Here is a 16,480-nt window from a genome sequence, read left to right as displayed (position 1 = left end):
GATTTCGATCAACATTTGTTTCCGACACTGCGTTTCCGTATCTTTGTTTCATTTTTCTCGATTCCCTATTCCCGTCTAGTTGCCTCGAGCCTTGTATACCCATGCAACGGCTGGAATGATTGTTCTCCCCCTGTTTCTTTCTGTGCGACTGCCACCGGGTAGGATGTTCTCCGTGTTATCTCTATGACCACGGTAAGCTCAGAGTCGATCTTCACTCTCTTATTTGTTTTGGATCTCCTATGTATTTCTACCTTTGCTATACCACTTGTTTGTTGTTTGTCGCGTTTTGTCAGTGTTTGAAAAAGCTTGTCTTGCGAATGTGTCTCTACCCCTGCGTTTCCTGTTTCCGTGGTCTTATGTACTCACTGATGGTCGTGTATAGTTCCCGCATCCCAGTCGAATGCGGCCTGATGACCGCAGCTCTTGGATAGGATGCGCATGACACTGGTGCACGTGTATATATTAGAGTCTCTTCGCTTGCTTTGAACTTTTGGCGCTAGATCTATGTAATAATCGACTATTCCACTAATCAATCTAATGAGCCATCGCGACACAAGACGTCTCAGATCTATGGCAGATCGAACGTGCCTATTGACCCACCCAATCTTCCTTATGGGAGTTCTAGTAGATAACCAGCGCCGCCGCTTGTCATCTTACCGGGTATCGCATCACCATATCCATATTTACACAAAGAACACTGTTCGCAACCTAGTCGTACCGTGTTCTATGCCTGGGCCCGTTTGTCCTTCTCCCTCTGTTCCTCCTCTGGCGTCCGAGTTCGCAACTGCAGCGCATGAATCCCTCCTTCTTGGCTCATCTCGTCCTTTAGCAAGGCGTAGACCATCCGGTGACGGGCGGGCTGCATCTTCGACTGGAATGCTTCCGAAGTAATTGTTACACTATCGAGTAAATATTAGGATTGAGTGGTTTTGGATTTGGATAAGGCCACGGGATAACAGAAGGCGGGAGACTAACTGAAAATGCGTCTCCTTCGAGACTGACCCGCGCATTGGCGCGTGATGTGCATGAAGATGGGAGTCGTTCCGGATAATAAGGTTCGAGGGGTTGAAGGCAGTCGAGATCTAGGAGATTGAAAGACATTAGTACGTTATATTGAATTTGAGGGAGCGAAAGGCTGTAGAGTACTGCATACTTTCTCACGGATGACATCTTGCATGGGGGTATTGGAAGCCATGCTGGATGTTGTTGAGAATAGACGACGAGGAAGAAGGCCTGGACGGCTACGACGGAGGAGGGAGAGCATGGGATGTAGTTGGATTGAGGTAGAAGTGGGAGATGTCAATTTGCGGAGAGTTGTAGGATCGTGGTGATAAATTGATGGATCTCATTGGTATTCCATGTCGTCATGTGAACGTCCCCATAAAATGTGCAGCCGATCGGCATAATTCCGACGCCGGCCAAAAAAGCTCCCGACTTTGATACCAAACAATGACATCAATCAGTCCAATTGTGCAGTTAGGATATTTGTTGACTACTATTATTTCTACTGATTTATACCATTCCTGAAGAGGAGAGACATGCTACGCGCCTTACGCTAACTTCTCAATATGCAAGGACGCACGCTGGTGTCAGTCCTGTCGCGGGGCTCTGTGCTCTTGTCTCGTCGCGCATTACGGACAGGCTTAAACTGCAGTGCTCATCACCGATCATCGTTAACACCTATCAAATACCGGACACTCGCTACTTTGCCGAATCTACCTATCTTTCGAGCCCTAAAAGATCACGATCAGTCTAGTCTTGCCGTCGTTCATAGCGCGTCGTCCCGTTCCTTTACTTACGGCAATCTAGTCGCCGATGTCATTCGTGCAAAGGAAAGACTACATGAATTGGTGGGAGATCAGCGGGATGGACTTGCGGGGGAGAGAATCGCTTTTCTCGCGGAGAATAGCTACGATTACGTAGGTACTGTTTCTCTTCGTACTCGTTTACTGTGCCCAGGTGTAAACTGACTCTGACCTCAGTGACCCTTCTTTCGATCCTTGCTAGCGATGCAATCGCCCTGCCCCTCTCTCCGGCATTTCCCGTTGGCGAATTGAAGTACATTATGGATAACTCCCAGGCAAAAATGCTCGTTGCGACCGAAAAGTATGCGGCTAAGGCACATGATTTACTGAAGGCGGGTCTTGAAAGGGTACCCATTCTAGAAGTCAGGGAGAAAATTAAAACGGGGGCGAGTATCTCGAATCAGGTGGAATTGCAGGATATTGAGCAGAAGTCTCGCGGCGGGATGATGTTGTACACCTCGGGCACTACCAATAGACCGGTAAGGACGTCCTATCCTGGCGGCGCTGAACATACCGGTACTAATGCATCCTAGAAAGGCGTGTTAATCCCGCAATCGGCACTCAGTGCGCAAGCAGCATCTTTGCTAGCGGCCTGGAAATATTCTCGGGAGGATCGTTTACTCCATCTTCTTCCGCTGCATCATATCCATGGGACGGTCAATGCCATCGTAACGCCTGTGCTGGCTGGCTCGTCCATTGAGTTTATGTTCCCTTTCAACACAGATGCAGTGTGGAAAAGGCTTGCTGCTCCCTTTTTGCCCCAATCCTCCGTCAGCAAGATTACGTTCCTTACGGCAGTCCCGACCATCTATAATAGACTATTATCCTCCTTCTCTGGCCTTTCCACGGAAATCCAAGAAGCGGCTAGGAAGGGCATCGCCCCTGAGAATCTACGCTTGAATATCTCTGGTTCTGCAGCTTTGCCCACCCCTACTAAGCAGGCGTGGCAAGATTTGAGCAATGGAAACGTCCTACTTGAGCGCTTTGGAATGACAGAAGTCGGAATGGCGATCAGTTGCGGCCTCGACTTCGCTGATCGGATAGATGGCAGCGTCGGGTGGCCACTACCGTCAGTGGAAGCAAGAATAGTCGACACGGAGACAAACGAGGTTATCCAGCCTGGTGAGGAACTGGATGCGAATGAACGCGAGCGAGAGGGCGAGATTCAGCTCCGCGGCCCTACGATCTTCTCCGAATACTGGGCCAACGAAAAAGCGACGCAGGAGGCCTTTGTCGATAGTGGCGATGGCAAGGGAAAGTGGTTCAAGACTGGAGATGTTGCTACGCGTCGAGTAGTCGACCATGCCGGTAAAGGAGCCAGTGGTGACTGGGCGGAGGGGCCCATGTATTTCATTCAAGGTCGGCTGAGTGTCGATATTATCAAGACCGGTGGAGAAAAGGTCAGTGCGTTGGAGGTTGAGAGGGAGTTGCTGTCTCTGTAAGTGTCTGTCTGCCTCAGGATGATTTACATATACTGATATGATATAGCCCTCAAGTTAGTGAGGCAGCTGTGGTCGGTCTTCCGTCTGAACAATGGGGCCAGAAAGTCGCCGCCATAGTCGTCCTCAATGCGGACAAGGCCGCGAATACTGGCCGCAATGGCAAACCATGGGGTGCTCTAGATATGCGACGTGCCCTTAAAGATCGCCTTGCGAGCTATAAAATGCCCCAAGAAATGAAGGTTCTCAACGGACCGATTCCAAGAAATGCAATGGGCAAAGGTGAGCTCCTAAATGACTTATCTGGGGGGTGTGAATATACTTACTTTTCGTCAGTGAATAAAAAGACACTCGTTAAGGAGGTCTTCGGTATCTAGTCGCAATACATTAACACCACTGTAAACTATATACTCGATTGTAATTATATGATCATCTTGAATGAATTTCACAGATCACTTTCGATTTATCTTCACCACCTTGGATACTAAAGGCTTGCTCTAAGCGCCGGGATCCTTATGAGATGGCGAAAAAGAGGGCGTGCTCATATGTTGCATAGGTCGCGGACGCTAGGGTCTCCTTCAGCTTGATCCGAAAGTCGTGCTGCTTAGCGGAAACTCATCTCGGGGCTTCCTAGTCCTTGATCTGCAGCTTCTGGAGCGGTTAAATGCGGAGATCACTCCGCATCCGTTCCGGTGCGCAACGACCGGCAAAACATATGATTCTTCAGGCTACCAAAATACACTTTGCTTATTTAGTTCCTGGTCTCAGGTTGATACTAGCTTTGTCCTGTGGAGATGTTGATCACACCCCTTCATAAGCTTAAGTCTGACAACAATGCTGACGCCCATCCTTCGCCCCGGCTGATCATAATATAACTAAAACTAGATCATAATAGAGTTGAAACAACCGGAAAAATAGAGGCTGTATGAATCAAATCGGACCGTCGGCCCGGATTGATCACTGGCTCATATCCGGTACTTTGAAACTTCTACAAGTCTAGATCCTGGCTGAGCAAGATGTATAAATAAAGGCGACACTCCGGGTGGAAAAGAAAGTACGCACCCTTTCTACATAGCAGCCGACAGGATAATCAGCATGATCCGGAAACTCGCGCCTTTCGTGGTACTTCTGCCCTTGATAACAGCCCAACAGGTGGGAACAACAGAAGAAGTGCATCCTAAACTCACCACCTATAAATGCACGTCCCAAGGTGGCTGTACAAAACAAGATACCTCGGTCGTTCTAGACGCAGCAACTCACTTCATCCATAAAAAGGGAACCGAAACTTCTTGCACCAATAGCAACGGCCTAGATACCACCATCTGCCCGGATAAACAAACTTGTGCCGACAACTGTGTCCTCGATGGCATCACAGACTACAGCAACTACGGTGTCCAGACAGAGGATGACACATTGACTCTTCACCAGTACCTGGGCACCGGCGATAGCATAAAATCCTTGTCCCCTCGCGTTTACCTGCTCGCGGAGGACGGAGAGAACTATTCCATGCTAAAGCTTCTAAACCAGGAATTCACCTTCGATGTAGACGCCTCCACTCTTGTCTGTGGCATGAATGGGGCCTTATATCTCTCTGAAATGGAGGCCTCCGGTGGAAAGAGCTCCCTGAACCAAGCCGGAGCCAAATATGGAACCGGCTACTGTGACGCCCAATGTTACACCACACCTTGGATCAATGGCGAAGGCAACACTGATGGTGTTGGCTCCTGCTGCCAGGAAATGGACATTTGGGAAGCCAACGCACGAGCCACTGGGCTTACACCGCACCCTTGCAACACGACCGGTTTGTACGAGTGCAGCGGCTCTGGCTGCGGAAATTCTGGCGTCTGCGATAAGGCTGGCTGCGGCTTCAACCCATATGGTCTCGGTGCAAAGGATTACTACGGTCACGGACTTAAAGTCAACACCAATGAGACATTTACCGTTGTCACCCAATTTTTGACAACTGACAATACAACTGCAGGCCAGCTCAACGAAATCCGGCGCCTCTATATTCAGAACGGCAAAGTCATCCAAAACGCTGCTGTGACAGCCGGAGGCAAAACAGTTGATTCGATCACCAAGGACTTCTGCAGTGACTCAGGGAGTGCCTTCAATCGTCTTGGTGGTCTCGAGGAAATGGGCCAGGCCCTGGGTCGCGGCATGGTTCTTGCATTAAGCGTCTGGAACGATAAAGGTTCGTTCATGCACTGGCTTGACAGTGGCAATGCAGGGCCGTGCAGTGACACCGAGGGTGACCCAGCGTTGATTGAGAAGTTGCATCCGGACACTCATGTGAAATTCTCCAACATTCGGTGGGGAGACATTGGGTCTACATATAAGCATTAGAAATGTGCCTTGTTTAACTGAGGCTGTATATGTATGTACCTTTTCTTTCGTAGTCAACTGTGATTATACTTGTCATTTTATGTGTGCCTTCGGTGCAATTCTATGCCCGGACCTCGGTTCCTAGGAATGTATCTTTTCTCAACTAGAAGCTACCTCGTTGCCCTCTCGCCGGCAATAAAGGCCTTCTTATTACTTACTAGTGTCACGCCCCAACCCTCAGCCTAATGATTAATCTTCCCCTCCCCTATTAGAGAACTCAAATGAGCCGCTGAATCCCTCGACATCACCCGCTTCACCCGCCCTTTATACTTCCCCAACTAAACCCCCTCTTATCCTCCCCGGCATGTGCTACTTCCGGAATCTGCATAGCACCCGACCTCGTAAGTGAAACCAATTCTCTCGCTGACCCCACACACCTATACTGTCACCTGGACTTGAAGAAACGCTTCTACAGGATGCATTTACGTGAAGAAAGCAGTTGCAAACAGGTCAAACTATGCAAATGGTCTTTATACAGCCGAAGGGCGGGTGGGTCTGCTGACCAAAGAGACGGTTATGTGGATATTGGAGGTTGATCTGTTTGCATAGTGGGTGATTCACACCCCTGATTGGCCCAGACTGGGTATCCCATAATTCCGCATAGTTAGTAAGGCTTACAAACTGTGGTATGAGGAGTCTTAGAGGGTAAATATTTATAGGTTTCTCCTTTTACTATGTTAACCTGTAGTTCTATTTTTTTTTTTTTTTGTTTTTGGATCATTTCAGAATCTTTGTACAATAAGTCTATAGCAGATCCTTGGCATTGGTATGCAAAGATCACATAGATCAGCCGTTGCCGTGCAGATAGCTCTTCTGGCACTTCTCTTGCAGACTACTACACGAGAGAACAAGTTATATTTAAGATTTCAAGTTTGAATACCTTCGAGGAGCCTACTCAACGATGTCGCGACTCATTAGAGCACTGCAGTATCTCATACAGGAGGCCCACGGTTATGTTTCGCAACCATCATCCTGCCATAAATGCTTGCATCATATGAACCCTGATTCTGTTTCCCAGATGGAGACATGGTCACAATTGGAACTAATGAGGCGACTACTGTGCCAGCGGCCGCCAATTCCTGAGCTACCATCAGAAGTCCTCGACGACATTGACGCAGTGATCATGAACAGAAACGATAAAGCAATCCAGATATCGTCGACAGAAATTACTCCTAGTATTATATTTAAATCGAGTGGAGGGAGAGCCGAGAAGCAGCCAGGCTCCAATGTGATCAATATATCTCTGTGGAGAGGCGACATAACATCTCTAACTGATGTCACGGCGATCGTCAACGCTGCGAATTCCCAATTGCTCGGATGCTTTCGTCCGGATCACCGCTGTATTGACAATATCATCCACTCCGTTGCCGGTCCACGACTCAGAGCTGCATGCAACTCTCTCATGCTTAAGCAAGGACACCCTGAGTCGGTGGGATCTGTGAAGGTAACACCAGGGTTCAATCTGCGAGCACCATGGGTATTACACACGGTTGGCCCACAGGTTAACTCGAAGAAGCGCCCCGGGGTGCTACAGCAGCAGCAACTAGCAAATTGTTATAGGTCGTGCCTCGAGGTCACAGAGTCTCTCCCTGCTCTTTCAAATGGTCGTAAGGTTGTGGCCCTCTGTTGTATCTCAACAGGGCTGTTTGCCTTCCCGCCAGAAGTGGCCGCTAGAATTGCGTTGGAGACAGTGGTACAATGGTGCTTGGATCACCCGTCGACAACGGTAACCGATATTATCTTCGACACGTTCCTGGAGCGAGACTTTGAATTGTACAAGGAAAATATTTCCGAACTGAGATCCACCCTTGCTTCCACAAACCTCGAGATAACCTTCCCAACGAGCACACCAAACCCACCAAAAGCACTCATTACTCCTACCATAACCAAGGCGCGAACCTGGCTCCAAGAAGCGGACTACCTGATCATCTCTGCCGGTGCTGGACTATCCGCAGCCATCGGCCTCGACTACACCTCCACATCTCTTTTCCAGAAACACTTCCCAGGCTTCCTCCATCTCGGCCTGGGACGGCTGTACGACGTATTCGGATTCAACGGATGGGACAGCATCAACCAAAAATGGGGTTACTACTTTCTCCATCTAAATATGGTTCGAGACTGGCCCGCATCGCAGCTTTACGACTCTCTGCGTAAACTCGCGGCCCGATTCGACGATAGGTACTTCATCCGCACCTCTAATGCGGATGGACAATTCGTTGCGAACGGATTCCCCGCTGAGAAAGTGTCAACACCACAAGGCCAATATCGGTTCCTACAATGCTTTGCCAAATGCAGACCGGATGCCGTGTTTCCTTCTGATCCGTTTGTCGACGCTGCGTTGCCTTTTATCGACCCGGAGACTCAGGTTCTTACCGATGAGACCAAGATACCTCGATGTGGATATTGTGGAGGGGAATTGACACTTTGTGTACGTGGTGGGGATTATTTTAACTCTACGCCGTTTCACGGGCAGGAGCGTAAATGGAAGGAATATTTGGCAAATGTTTCTAAGAGCATGGGTGGGAAGAAGGCTGTCATTCTTGAGCTGGGCGTAGGACTTAATACGCCAGCCGTGCTGAGGTGGCCGAATGAAGAGCTGGTGGAAGGCTCTTCAGAACCTGGTTTTTGGCTGATTAGGGCAGGAATTGGGGCCTCTGGGTGTGCGCCTTGGGATTTAGAAGAGCGTAATTTAGCAGTTGGGATCGAGGGGGATTTGAATTTAATTATTGAGGCGTTGGCGGATTAAAGTTCCTCGCTAGTCATATTTTTGTATAGAAGGCGCATACTATTCCCTGAATATAGATGCTGAACCACATTTGAGACTGATGCTTAACTCCGAAGGGCCATGAGGAGAGAGAAACACCGAAGGAAGGATATGTAGCTTCACACCGCCGCTTCGATTACCCTGGAGTATAATCTCACGCTCTCCTTGGAGGTCTAGATCGCCAATAACATAGCCAGAGTGTCTCTGAATGACACGTATTATGCCCTAATTAATTTGTGTAATATGAACAGGAACTTGGCCAAGGCTTATGATTCAAGTCGTAGGCATCATTTGCCACCTAGAAACGTAAACAAAATGGCTTGGGGACGCAAGGACCGAGTTGTAATGCAGCTAGTGGATGAGAATGGGTATACATGCGTATACCCATGCAAGCTCTCGTCACTTCCTGCAATGTAGCATACAACGTGGATATCACATCATAGGCACAGCACACTTCATCCAGAAGCAATGGCTCTGCTTTCTATAATATCCCACTGGAGCCCAGGTAGCAAACTCAAAGCTGGATGACAGTAAATGCTGCTTCGGCGACTTCTATTCAATGTATTGACTACTTCATACTACTTTGTGTATCTATTGAGCCGTAACAGACGATTTTTCCAATCGACGCCTTGGAGAATCGTCATTATCCTCCTTGTTCATCTGGTAATTTCCCTTCTCCGGTGGATCGCAGAGGAGATATTGTACAGCATGCAGAATAACGCTTCGTCGGCCTACGACCTCCAGCATCGGATGCGTTCTGTGGCTAGTTCGACATGCTACCTGGTACTTATGCTCTCGGCCACTCCTCTGACCTCCATTTGGTGGACGGCTATAACCGACTACAACGGATCTCTTCAGCTATCCTTCACGCATTTTGTCGCTGACCCTAAGGAATCATTAAGTTGGTATTCTCTATCTTCTCATAGTACCGGCGTCACTTTTGCAAAGTGGATATTCTTCGAGGCAGTTCTGTATGCTCTACTACCTGGCAGGATATGTGCTGGCCAACCTACACCATCAGGGCACACATTACCCTACACAATGAATGGTCTCTCGTTTTTTACATCCTCTTTCGTTACGTTCTTAGCCGCAGTAGCACTCAGGCAGGTTGAGCTTTCCTTCATAGCCAGGAACTGGAAAGAAATAATCTTGGCATTGAACGTGTTCGCATGGCTGCTTACAGGAGCAGCGTTCCTCAAGGGGCGTATTGCCCCTTCATATCGATTTGACACAAGAAGTAATGGTAAGTTATTTAACACCTGTTGACATCCAAAGTTATAAGTGTCGCGGAGGGATCCTAACATCTACCGACAGGCTCATACATTTACGACATCTGGCGCGGCATCGAACTCCATCCCCGATTCGGCACAGCATGGGACCTCAAAATTTTCCACAACGCACGCTGGACAATGACCACACTCGCAATGATGCAAGAACACCACCACCTTTAACCATATGCCAAGTTCTAACATTTACCTCCCAGAGACATATCCTTCGCAGCCCTCCAATATGAAACCCACACATACATCACAAACACCATGATATGTGTAATATTTCTCCGCGGTCTACTAATCGTACACTTCTTCGCAAACGAAGAATGGTAAGGCCCTCCCCTCTTCCCCGAGAAATTTTTATCAAACCCAACCACACTCACATAACCAGGTACCTCCACAGCATGGACGTCTGCGACGAGCCCTTTGGATTTTACTTCACCTGGGGCTCCAGCGTATTCTTCCCAACAATATACACCCTCCAGACGCAGTACCTCGCCCTTAACCCTGTTGAACTGCCAACCCATCTCACCATCTTAATATTCCTCTTCGGAGTCGTCGGATTTATCATCTACTACACTGCCATGGAACAAAAGAACATCGTCCAAGACACAAATGGCAAACATAGTGTGGCAGGGAGGAAGGCCAAGTTTATCCGTGCTTCATATGTTACCACTGATGGGGTGGAGAGGGAGTCGCTTTTGTTTTGCAGTGGTATGGTTACCAATTTCCCCCTTATAAACTGGAATGGTTTGGGAGTCTGTTCTAATGACTGGTCTAGGAATGTGGGGTCATATTCGGCATCCTGATTATCTGGGGATTTTGATAGTGACGTACGCGATGTGTGGACTGTGTGGGACTGGCGCTTTGCTGCCGTGGAGTGAGGGGGCCTTTGCGACTGCGTTCCTGGCGTATAGGTGTGTTAGGGATGAGAAGAAGTGTACTGGGAAGTATGGGGAGGCTTGGGAGACTTATTGTCAGAGGGTGAGGTGGAGGTTGGTGCCTGGGTTGTATTGAGATGCGAGTTGAGTGCTCTGTATATGGGGTCTAGGACTAAGGGAGAGACGTTTGCGTTATAGAAGATTGTTATAATAATGTTTCATGTATTAGAGGTAGGATTTATTGACGTCGTCATCTCTAATCCTCGTCCTGTAGTAATGGGGATCCATTTAGTGTTGACAGGCCCGATGAGTAGCTGGAGTCTTTCCTTGTTTCCCCTGGGAATAAGTTGAATGGCTACAGAACATCTCGTACCGGTATTTTCTGGATCTAAACCTGAAATTGTATTAGTTTATATTGGGTGAGGTTAGTTTAAGATTAATGGCATGTTGAAGATCTTTTAGTGCGCCCACATTCTATCAGGGTTTATGTGCTCTAGGCCTTACATTAGAAATTTACAGGAAAATAGAGCCATACACACTCAGTATAGTAGGATTGTCCATTTGACTGAACGCAAAAAACTTTATCGCTTTAAAGATCGCAGTGTGACATCTGGATCCCCGTCGAAGCTTAAGGTCAGAGGGATAAGGATCGGTTCAAGACGAAAACACACAGATGCGGTTAACTTAACCTAGCTCCGACCGGTCGAACCAGAAGAATCGGAGAAGAGCAAGTCGTCATGGATTGTGAGCCTTGGGTTTAACTCCGTGTCAGCATCGCATCGCAACGGACTTAAGGTTATCAGCTTAATTACGAAGTAAGCCCTAACTGTACAGAGTACATATAAGTAGCCTCAATCCCAAATATTCATGTCGGCAAAGGCATCTCTTTCCCTAATTCTCCTTGTATTTTCCCTTGGAAACCTTAAATCACTTATAATACGTTATTTACAACATGAACCTCATTCTCACCGGTGCTACCGGCCTGGTCGGATCGGCCGCTCTCAACCATATCCTTTCTCTCCCAGCGGGGCAAATTTCCCAACTGTATATCTTGAGCCGGAAGCCGGTTCCGATCGCCGATGGTCGGCCCGATGTTACTGTGATTGAGCACAAAGACTTCAACGAATATAGCCCTCAGCTGTTGGAGAAGTTAAAAGGAGCCGATGGCTGTATTTGGGCGTTGGGTATTTCTCAAACACAGGTATCAAAGGAGTAAGTGCAGCCTATCCTTCGCATCTAAAATCCCAAATTCCTTAAAGGGGGAGGATATTAACAGCGTGGGATAGGGAATATGTCAAGATCACAGTGGATTATCCGCTAGCCGCGGCGAAGGCATTTTCAGGATTATCGGATTCCTTTAATTTTGTATATGTTTCCGGTGAAGGAGTATGTCAACGTCGTTTGAACTTTCTGTGTTTAATACAACAGGCTAACTCAATACCAGGCAACACAAGAGCCAGGAAGGTTCACGCCATTTTTCGGTCGTGTAAAAGGCGAATGTGAATCAGCACTGATCGCCTTGTCCAAGAAGTACCCAAGTCTGAAGCCATACTCTGTCAGGCCTGGCTTCGTTGATGCAGCTCAAGATCCCCAGACTCTGGCTGCTGCCATGAAGCGGCCACATTATAGCGCCGCAAGTAATCGATTGCTCCTAGGAACCGTAGGGCCCATGGTAAGACAGTTCTATTCCAAGGGTGTTTCGCCAACGAAGGACCTTGGACGTTTCTTAACAGATCTAGCCAGCGGAAACGGACAACCTCATACAGGACAAGGAGTCAGCGGAGAAGGATGGATCCTATCAAACATCGCATTCCGAAAAGAAGCTGGCCTGTAGCCACTGAGACATTCCCACCATTCCACATTGATGTACTATATACCCACCTCTCTCCTCAGTCAGAACCCACAACAACAGCAACAACAGTAATAATAATACCACCAGACCGTCACCGACAATATCCATAATGCCAATCCTCCCTCGCCAAATCCTCGCGCACCCTATAAACCCCCTCCGCCTCATCCAAAACCCCCATATCAACCTCCACAATCTTCATCCCCTCCTCGGGCCCCTCCACCCTCCCCACACAACCCAAAAACGGCACCGCAACCTGCGAACACCCCGCAAACCCCTCCTGCCTAGCCCCCCCGACATTACAAAACACAACCGCACAAGTATTCTCAAATGCCCGACTCACAACCGCCGCATCAACAAACACCTTCTCACTCTCAGGATTCCTCCCCATCCCCACAGCCCCAGCATCACTCAACTTCCAATACGCAGGAACAATCACCATTCTCGCCCCCTGCATCACCAACTCCCGGAACGCCTCCGGAAACGCCAAATCCCAGCATATAAGCAACCCAACCTTTCCCAGCGGTGTATTGAATGCGATATGGCGGCCCGTGTCGCCGCGGTCCACGAATTCCCGCTCGGGAATCCAGATGTTCTTTTTCTCGTAGCGGTGCAGGATCTCCCCCGTTGAAGAGATGAAATAGGCTACGTTCAGGAGTTTTTGAGTGCCGGTGAGGCTGTCGGTGTGGAGTTCGGCGAGGGTGCCGGGGACGATGTTGATGTTTAGTTCCTTTGCGAGGGCGCTATAGGCGGAGAGGTAGGTTTTGTAGTCTGTGCAGCGGTTGCGGATGGAGGGGTCGTGGGTTGGGTGGAAGTCTGCGAGGTGGAATTCGGGGAGGATGGCGAGGTGGGCACCTGAGGCTGCGGCGGCGCGGATGTAGGTTGTTGCTCGCTCGTGGTTGGTGGTTAGGCTATGGGGCTGGGTGGTTGGTTAGTGGGGATATGGAAGATAGGTAGGGTAGGTGGGATGTGGGGGTTACCTCTGGGGAGAGCTGGATTAGGGCGATTTTGTACATGCTTGCTTGCAACTTGGATGTTGTTGGGTTTGGTTTTTGTGTAGAGGGTGAGTTTGTATATGGGCTTTTTTTTTTTTTTTTTTTTTTTTTTTTTTTTTTTTTGTTCGTTGTAGGGGCGGTGATTCCGCGCTTGGCGATGTATGTAATCTTATCCGATGATCCTGTGAACCTTGATTGATTAGGGAGATGATCTTACTTGTTGGCTTTTCCGAGGTCGTATTGGTGGCTCGGTGCTGCGGAATACTTCTTGATAAGGTACGTGGAATCATTCCGGGCAGTAGACTTGATAGGGAGGAGAAGGTAGCATTTGGGGTTGAGTCGTTGTTTCATCATTGAAATGGCTGAAGTTACTACTGACGTCTGTGCTCAAAGGTACGTGTCGGAATATGTCCTTGCTATATATGGTACCTCAACAGTTTGTGCACCGCTTCGCAAGTAGTAGATATGAATAGCAATGTAGATTTGATGCTATGATAGAGCTCGTCTAAACATCCCTAGCTACCTCCTTAGATCCATCTGACGCTGAGCATAATACCGATATCTCTCCGCCGTCATCACCCGGAACCTCTTTCCGAAGTAGATGAAGATCAAGTTACCCAGTAGGATTACTGTAAGAATAAGACCGAAAGTCACGTAAACATAAGTTAACCCTACGTTCGCAATCCAGGGGGAAAGCGCGAAGACGAAAATCGTCGAGATGAGGTTGCGAATGAACGTCACTCCAACGAGGGAGCCTGCAATTACCTATCGTAGAATACCTGGTTAGCCCCATCATGCTTGATCGTATTCCCATACAGTATCAGCTTACATCCGTATATGCATCTGTGAGATACGTTAAGGCGACGCTATTCGCGGGAATGGTTCCGAACGTGGCGACGCCTAGTCCAACCGCAACTAACGGCCAGGGGGATCCGTTGTTCAGTCCAATTCCGAACATGAAAAGACCGGCTGGGACAAATGGGATGAAGGCCACTGCAACCCAGAGTCGCATTTCAGGTTCGTAGATGCCCCGGTTCCTTTTCGCCATGTATAGAACGAATGAGTCGCTAAGTCGGCCAGATATTAGAACCGCTAGGCTGGTGCCGATACAGGGTGGTAGCCCCATGAGACCGATCTGCGAGGCGTTAAAATTATACGGGGCCATCGTCATATACGACGAGAGGGTAGTGACAGGGACAGTCACGGCGGCCGTCATGGCTCCGTAAAGAAGAGACATGAAGAAGATAGCTGGAGTAGTAAACAGGAGAATAAAAGGTTCAAAGCTGTGTCGGGCCATGCTAGAGAAAGATCCTGGAGATATTGACCAGAGTGTCAACTTTTGCCAGAAGGTCTTCTTGGGGATTGAGCTATCGATCCAGTTGGTTATATAAGACTTTTGAGCCTCTGTGTCTTTCAGTGTTATACCGACCTCCGTTTGTGGTTCAGTTTGCGAACATTTTCCTTCATGCTTGGAGGGTTGCTTGGTCTCAGCACGGGACACAATATGGGGTACACCCTGGAGGGTTGGGGTAGAAAACTTCGTTTCTTCATAGAGAAAGACAAAGGCAATGAATCCGACACCCGTCAGAATAACCATCCACCACCAAACCCAACGCCAACCTTGGAAGGTGACAATATACCCACCGGCCAATGGGGATAGTGTGGTCCCTAACGTCATGAACCAGACGTAAATACTGTTCATTAATCCCCGCTGGTGCACGAAGTACACATCAGCTATAGTCATCTGTACGAGCACCTCTGCGAGAGCCCCAACCGCGTTGCTCAAAATACTCGTCAACATGAGATCAGCGACCGTCTGCGTTTTGGCAAACCAAACGCTGAACCCGATCTGAGCGATAGTGCTGAGGACGTAGACAGGTCGTCGACCGTACTTCAAGGCGAAGGGAATCAGGATTACGCCACCAACACACAGAGATCCGCATCCCGCTGCGTAGCTATCATTTAGAAGCTCAAAGCTGAAGCCCAGCTCCACATTCAGCGGGCCCCAGGTTACTGTGGCTACGTCGAGTCTGATCGTTCAGTTTTGAGTGCTAGATTCGAAGGATGTTAGACAAAGTTACTTACATTGCGAAAACCATTATAACATAGTAGCAGACTAATCCAAAGTTCAGGTGTTTACGCCATAGTGGCCAGTTCTGCGAGACTTTGTTCAGTTTAGCCCTGGTAATCGGAATTTCAATGCGACTTACCAAGGGGTCGTTAGGATCATGGCTAGGTGCCGGTTGCAGAATGATTTCGGTTTCTTGGTCATTTTGTGGAAACCCTGAATGGCATTAACTTCAGGTACGTCGTCTTTATCATTGAGCTGTAGTAAATATCACCTTCGATCTGAACGGTCCCAGGTGGCCAGGATGGGTCGGCAGTTTGAGGCGACATGATCAATGGGATGATCTATATCTTATCTATTTGATTGGGTATTGTAAGTGACAAGGAATCTTTATGTGAGGGTCAAGCCCCATGGAAATATGTCATTTCCAGGGAGATCAGATATTGATATACGATAGGTTTTGACTACATGTCATATGGTACCGACCAGAGGCAAGGAGGCTAGATAGACAGCTTTACGCATGCGAGGACGGTCTACCTCTTACCGGAGACATATTACCCATGTATGGTGTTCGATCATTGGCCTTCGATACCCTTATCTAGTACGGAAGAATTCCGCAAAGGTGGAGAAGCAATCCTGTGCCGGAAGGAAAGTTGGATGCAGGAAACTTTATCGGGGCCCTTCTATTTCATAGTCTGACACAGGGGAAAAGACACCATATACGGAGATGGAATGTAAGATTGGACAAATAGCGTCAATTTGTGCCAGGATATGAAGCTTATGGTCATCAGTTTGCTTAACATCAAGGGTGTATGAGAATGCCCATCCTTCCATACAGCTAGTGAGCCATATCATCCGAATTAAGGCAACTATTTGTGGATCAACACTTATCGTAGGATAGATACTTAGAACATACAGGCCATTTTAGTCTATGATTTGGTGATGGCCGATTCCGATATTCATCTTTGTGATGACTTGGTGCGATGAGTGCTACTGCTGCAGTGGTCGACTTAGTCACTTCTA

The 16,480-nt window shown here is 48.3% G+C and overlaps 8 protein-coding genes across 8 annotated transcripts; 5 read left to right on the top strand and 3 right to left on the bottom strand.

The window, feature by feature from the left end:
• Nucleotides 1–724: 724 nt before the first annotated feature.
• Nucleotides 725–1,195, bottom strand: BDW43DRAFT_308143 (BolA family protein; the record flags this gene model as incomplete). Its single annotated transcript, XM_032046418.1, has 3 exons — nt 725–899; nt 976–1,082; nt 1,154–1,195. The coding sequence occupies 3 exons, from the start codon at nt 1,193–1,195 to the stop codon at nt 725–727; spliced, it is 324 nt and encodes a 107-aa protein (XP_031903300.1).
• Nucleotides 1,196–1,427: 232 nt separating this feature from the next.
• Nucleotides 1,428–3,889, top strand: BDW43DRAFT_266993 (acyl-CoA synthetase). The gene is made up of 5 exons (XM_032040938.1): nt 1,428–1,923; nt 1,983–2,284; nt 2,339–3,243; nt 3,294–3,526; nt 3,581–3,889. The coding sequence occupies exons 1-5, from the start codon at nt 1,569–1,571 to the stop codon at nt 3,619–3,621; spliced, it is 1,836 nt and encodes a 611-aa protein (XP_031903299.1). The 5' UTR covers nt 1,428–1,568; the 3' UTR covers nt 3,622–3,889.
• Nucleotides 3,890–3,922: 33 nt separating this feature from the next.
• BDW43DRAFT_266991 (glycoside hydrolase family 7 protein) lies at nt 3,923–5,696 on the top strand. Its single transcript, XM_032040937.1, has 2 exons — nt 3,923–5,573; nt 5,630–5,696. Exons 1-2 carry the CDS (start codon nt 4,340–4,342, stop codon nt 5,641–5,643), a joined length of 1,248 nt encoding a protein of 415 aa, XP_031903298.1. The 5' UTR covers nt 3,923–4,339; the 3' UTR covers nt 5,644–5,696.
• A 620-nt stretch (nt 5,697–6,316) lies between these two features.
• On the top strand, nt 6,317–8,479 carry BDW43DRAFT_266990 (uncharacterized protein). The gene has a single exon (XM_032040936.1). The coding sequence runs from the start codon at nt 6,531–6,533 to the stop codon at nt 8,373–8,375; it is 1,845 nt and encodes a 614-aa protein (XP_031903297.1). The 5' UTR covers nt 6,317–6,530; the 3' UTR covers nt 8,376–8,479.
• Nucleotides 8,480–9,101: 622 nt separating this feature from the next.
• Nucleotides 9,102–10,681, top strand: BDW43DRAFT_298087 (ergosterol biosynthesis ERG4/ERG24 family-domain-containing protein; the record flags this gene model as incomplete). The annotated part of the gene is made up of 5 exons (XM_032044507.1): nt 9,102–9,214; nt 9,320–9,636; nt 9,894–9,993; nt 10,056–10,378; nt 10,446–10,681. The coding sequence occupies 5 exons, from the start codon at nt 9,102–9,104 to the stop codon at nt 10,679–10,681; spliced, it is 1,089 nt and encodes a 362-aa protein (XP_031903296.1).
• A 776-nt stretch (nt 10,682–11,457) lies between these two features.
• On the top strand, nt 11,458–12,582 carry BDW43DRAFT_266988 (putative nucleoside-diphosphate-sugar epimerases). The gene is made up of 3 exons (XM_032040935.1): nt 11,458–11,757; nt 11,832–11,931; nt 11,990–12,582. Exons 1-3 carry the CDS (start codon nt 11,498–11,500, stop codon nt 12,377–12,379), a joined length of 750 nt encoding a protein of 249 aa, XP_031903295.1. The 5' UTR covers nt 11,458–11,497; the 3' UTR covers nt 12,380–12,582.
• BDW43DRAFT_308136 (carbon-nitrogen hydrolase family protein) lies at nt 12,489–13,410 on the bottom strand (the record flags this gene model as incomplete). Its single annotated transcript, XM_032046417.1, has 2 exons — nt 12,489–13,313; nt 13,375–13,410. The coding sequence occupies 2 exons, from the start codon at nt 13,408–13,410 to the stop codon at nt 12,489–12,491; spliced, it is 861 nt and encodes a 286-aa protein (XP_031903294.1).
• Nucleotides 13,411–13,908: 498 nt separating this feature from the next.
• On the bottom strand, nt 13,909–15,786 carry BDW43DRAFT_308135 (major facilitator superfamily domain-containing protein; the record flags this gene model as incomplete). The annotated part of the gene is made up of 5 exons (XM_032046416.1): nt 13,909–14,154; nt 14,219–15,419; nt 15,475–15,545; nt 15,600–15,673; nt 15,732–15,786. The coding sequence occupies 5 exons, from the start codon at nt 15,784–15,786 to the stop codon at nt 13,909–13,911; spliced, it is 1,647 nt and encodes a 548-aa protein (XP_031903293.1).
• Nucleotides 15,787–16,480: the final 694 nt, after the last annotated feature.

The sequence above is a fragment of the Aspergillus alliaceus genome (genome assembly GCF_009176365.1).
Source record: "Aspergillus alliaceus strain CBS 536.65 unplaced genomic scaffold BDW43scaffold_8, whole genome shotgun sequence".
Taxonomy (NCBI): Eukaryota; Fungi; Ascomycota; class Eurotiomycetes; order Eurotiales; family Aspergillaceae; genus Aspergillus; species Aspergillus alliaceus.
The sequence above is the reverse complement of the archived record's forward strand: the minus strand, read 5'-3'. Positions and strand labels throughout refer to the sequence as shown.

Coding starts and splice junctions, on each gene's coding strand:
- BDW43DRAFT_266993 (XM_032040938.1), top strand. CDS start 1,569: ATGCAAGGACGCACGCTGGTGTCAGTCCTGTCGCGGGGCTCTGTGCTC. Junction 2,285..2,338: donor CGGGCACTACCAATAGACCG/GTAAGGACGTCC, acceptor AATGCATCCTAG/AAAGGCGTGTTAATCCCGCA. Junction 3,244..3,293: donor GAGAGGGAGTTGCTGTCTCT/GTAAGTGTCTGT, acceptor GATATGATATAG/CCCTCAAGTTAGTGAGGCAG.
- BDW43DRAFT_266991 (XM_032040937.1), top strand. CDS start 4,340: ATGATCCGGAAACTCGCGCCTTTCGTGGTACTTCTGCCCTTGATAACA.
- BDW43DRAFT_266990 (XM_032040936.1), top strand. CDS start 6,531: ATGTCGCGACTCATTAGAGCACTGCAGTATCTCATACAGGAGGCCCAC.
- BDW43DRAFT_266988 (XM_032040935.1), top strand. CDS start 11,498: ATGAACCTCATTCTCACCGGTGCTACCGGCCTGGTCGGATCGGCCGCT. Junction 11,758..11,831: donor CAAACACAGGTATCAAAGGA/GTAAGTGCAGCC, acceptor AGCGTGGGATAG/GGAATATGTCAAGATCACAG. Junction 11,932..11,989: donor TATATGTTTCCGGTGAAGGA/GTATGTCAACGT, acceptor ACTCAATACCAG/GCAACACAAGAGCCAGGAAG.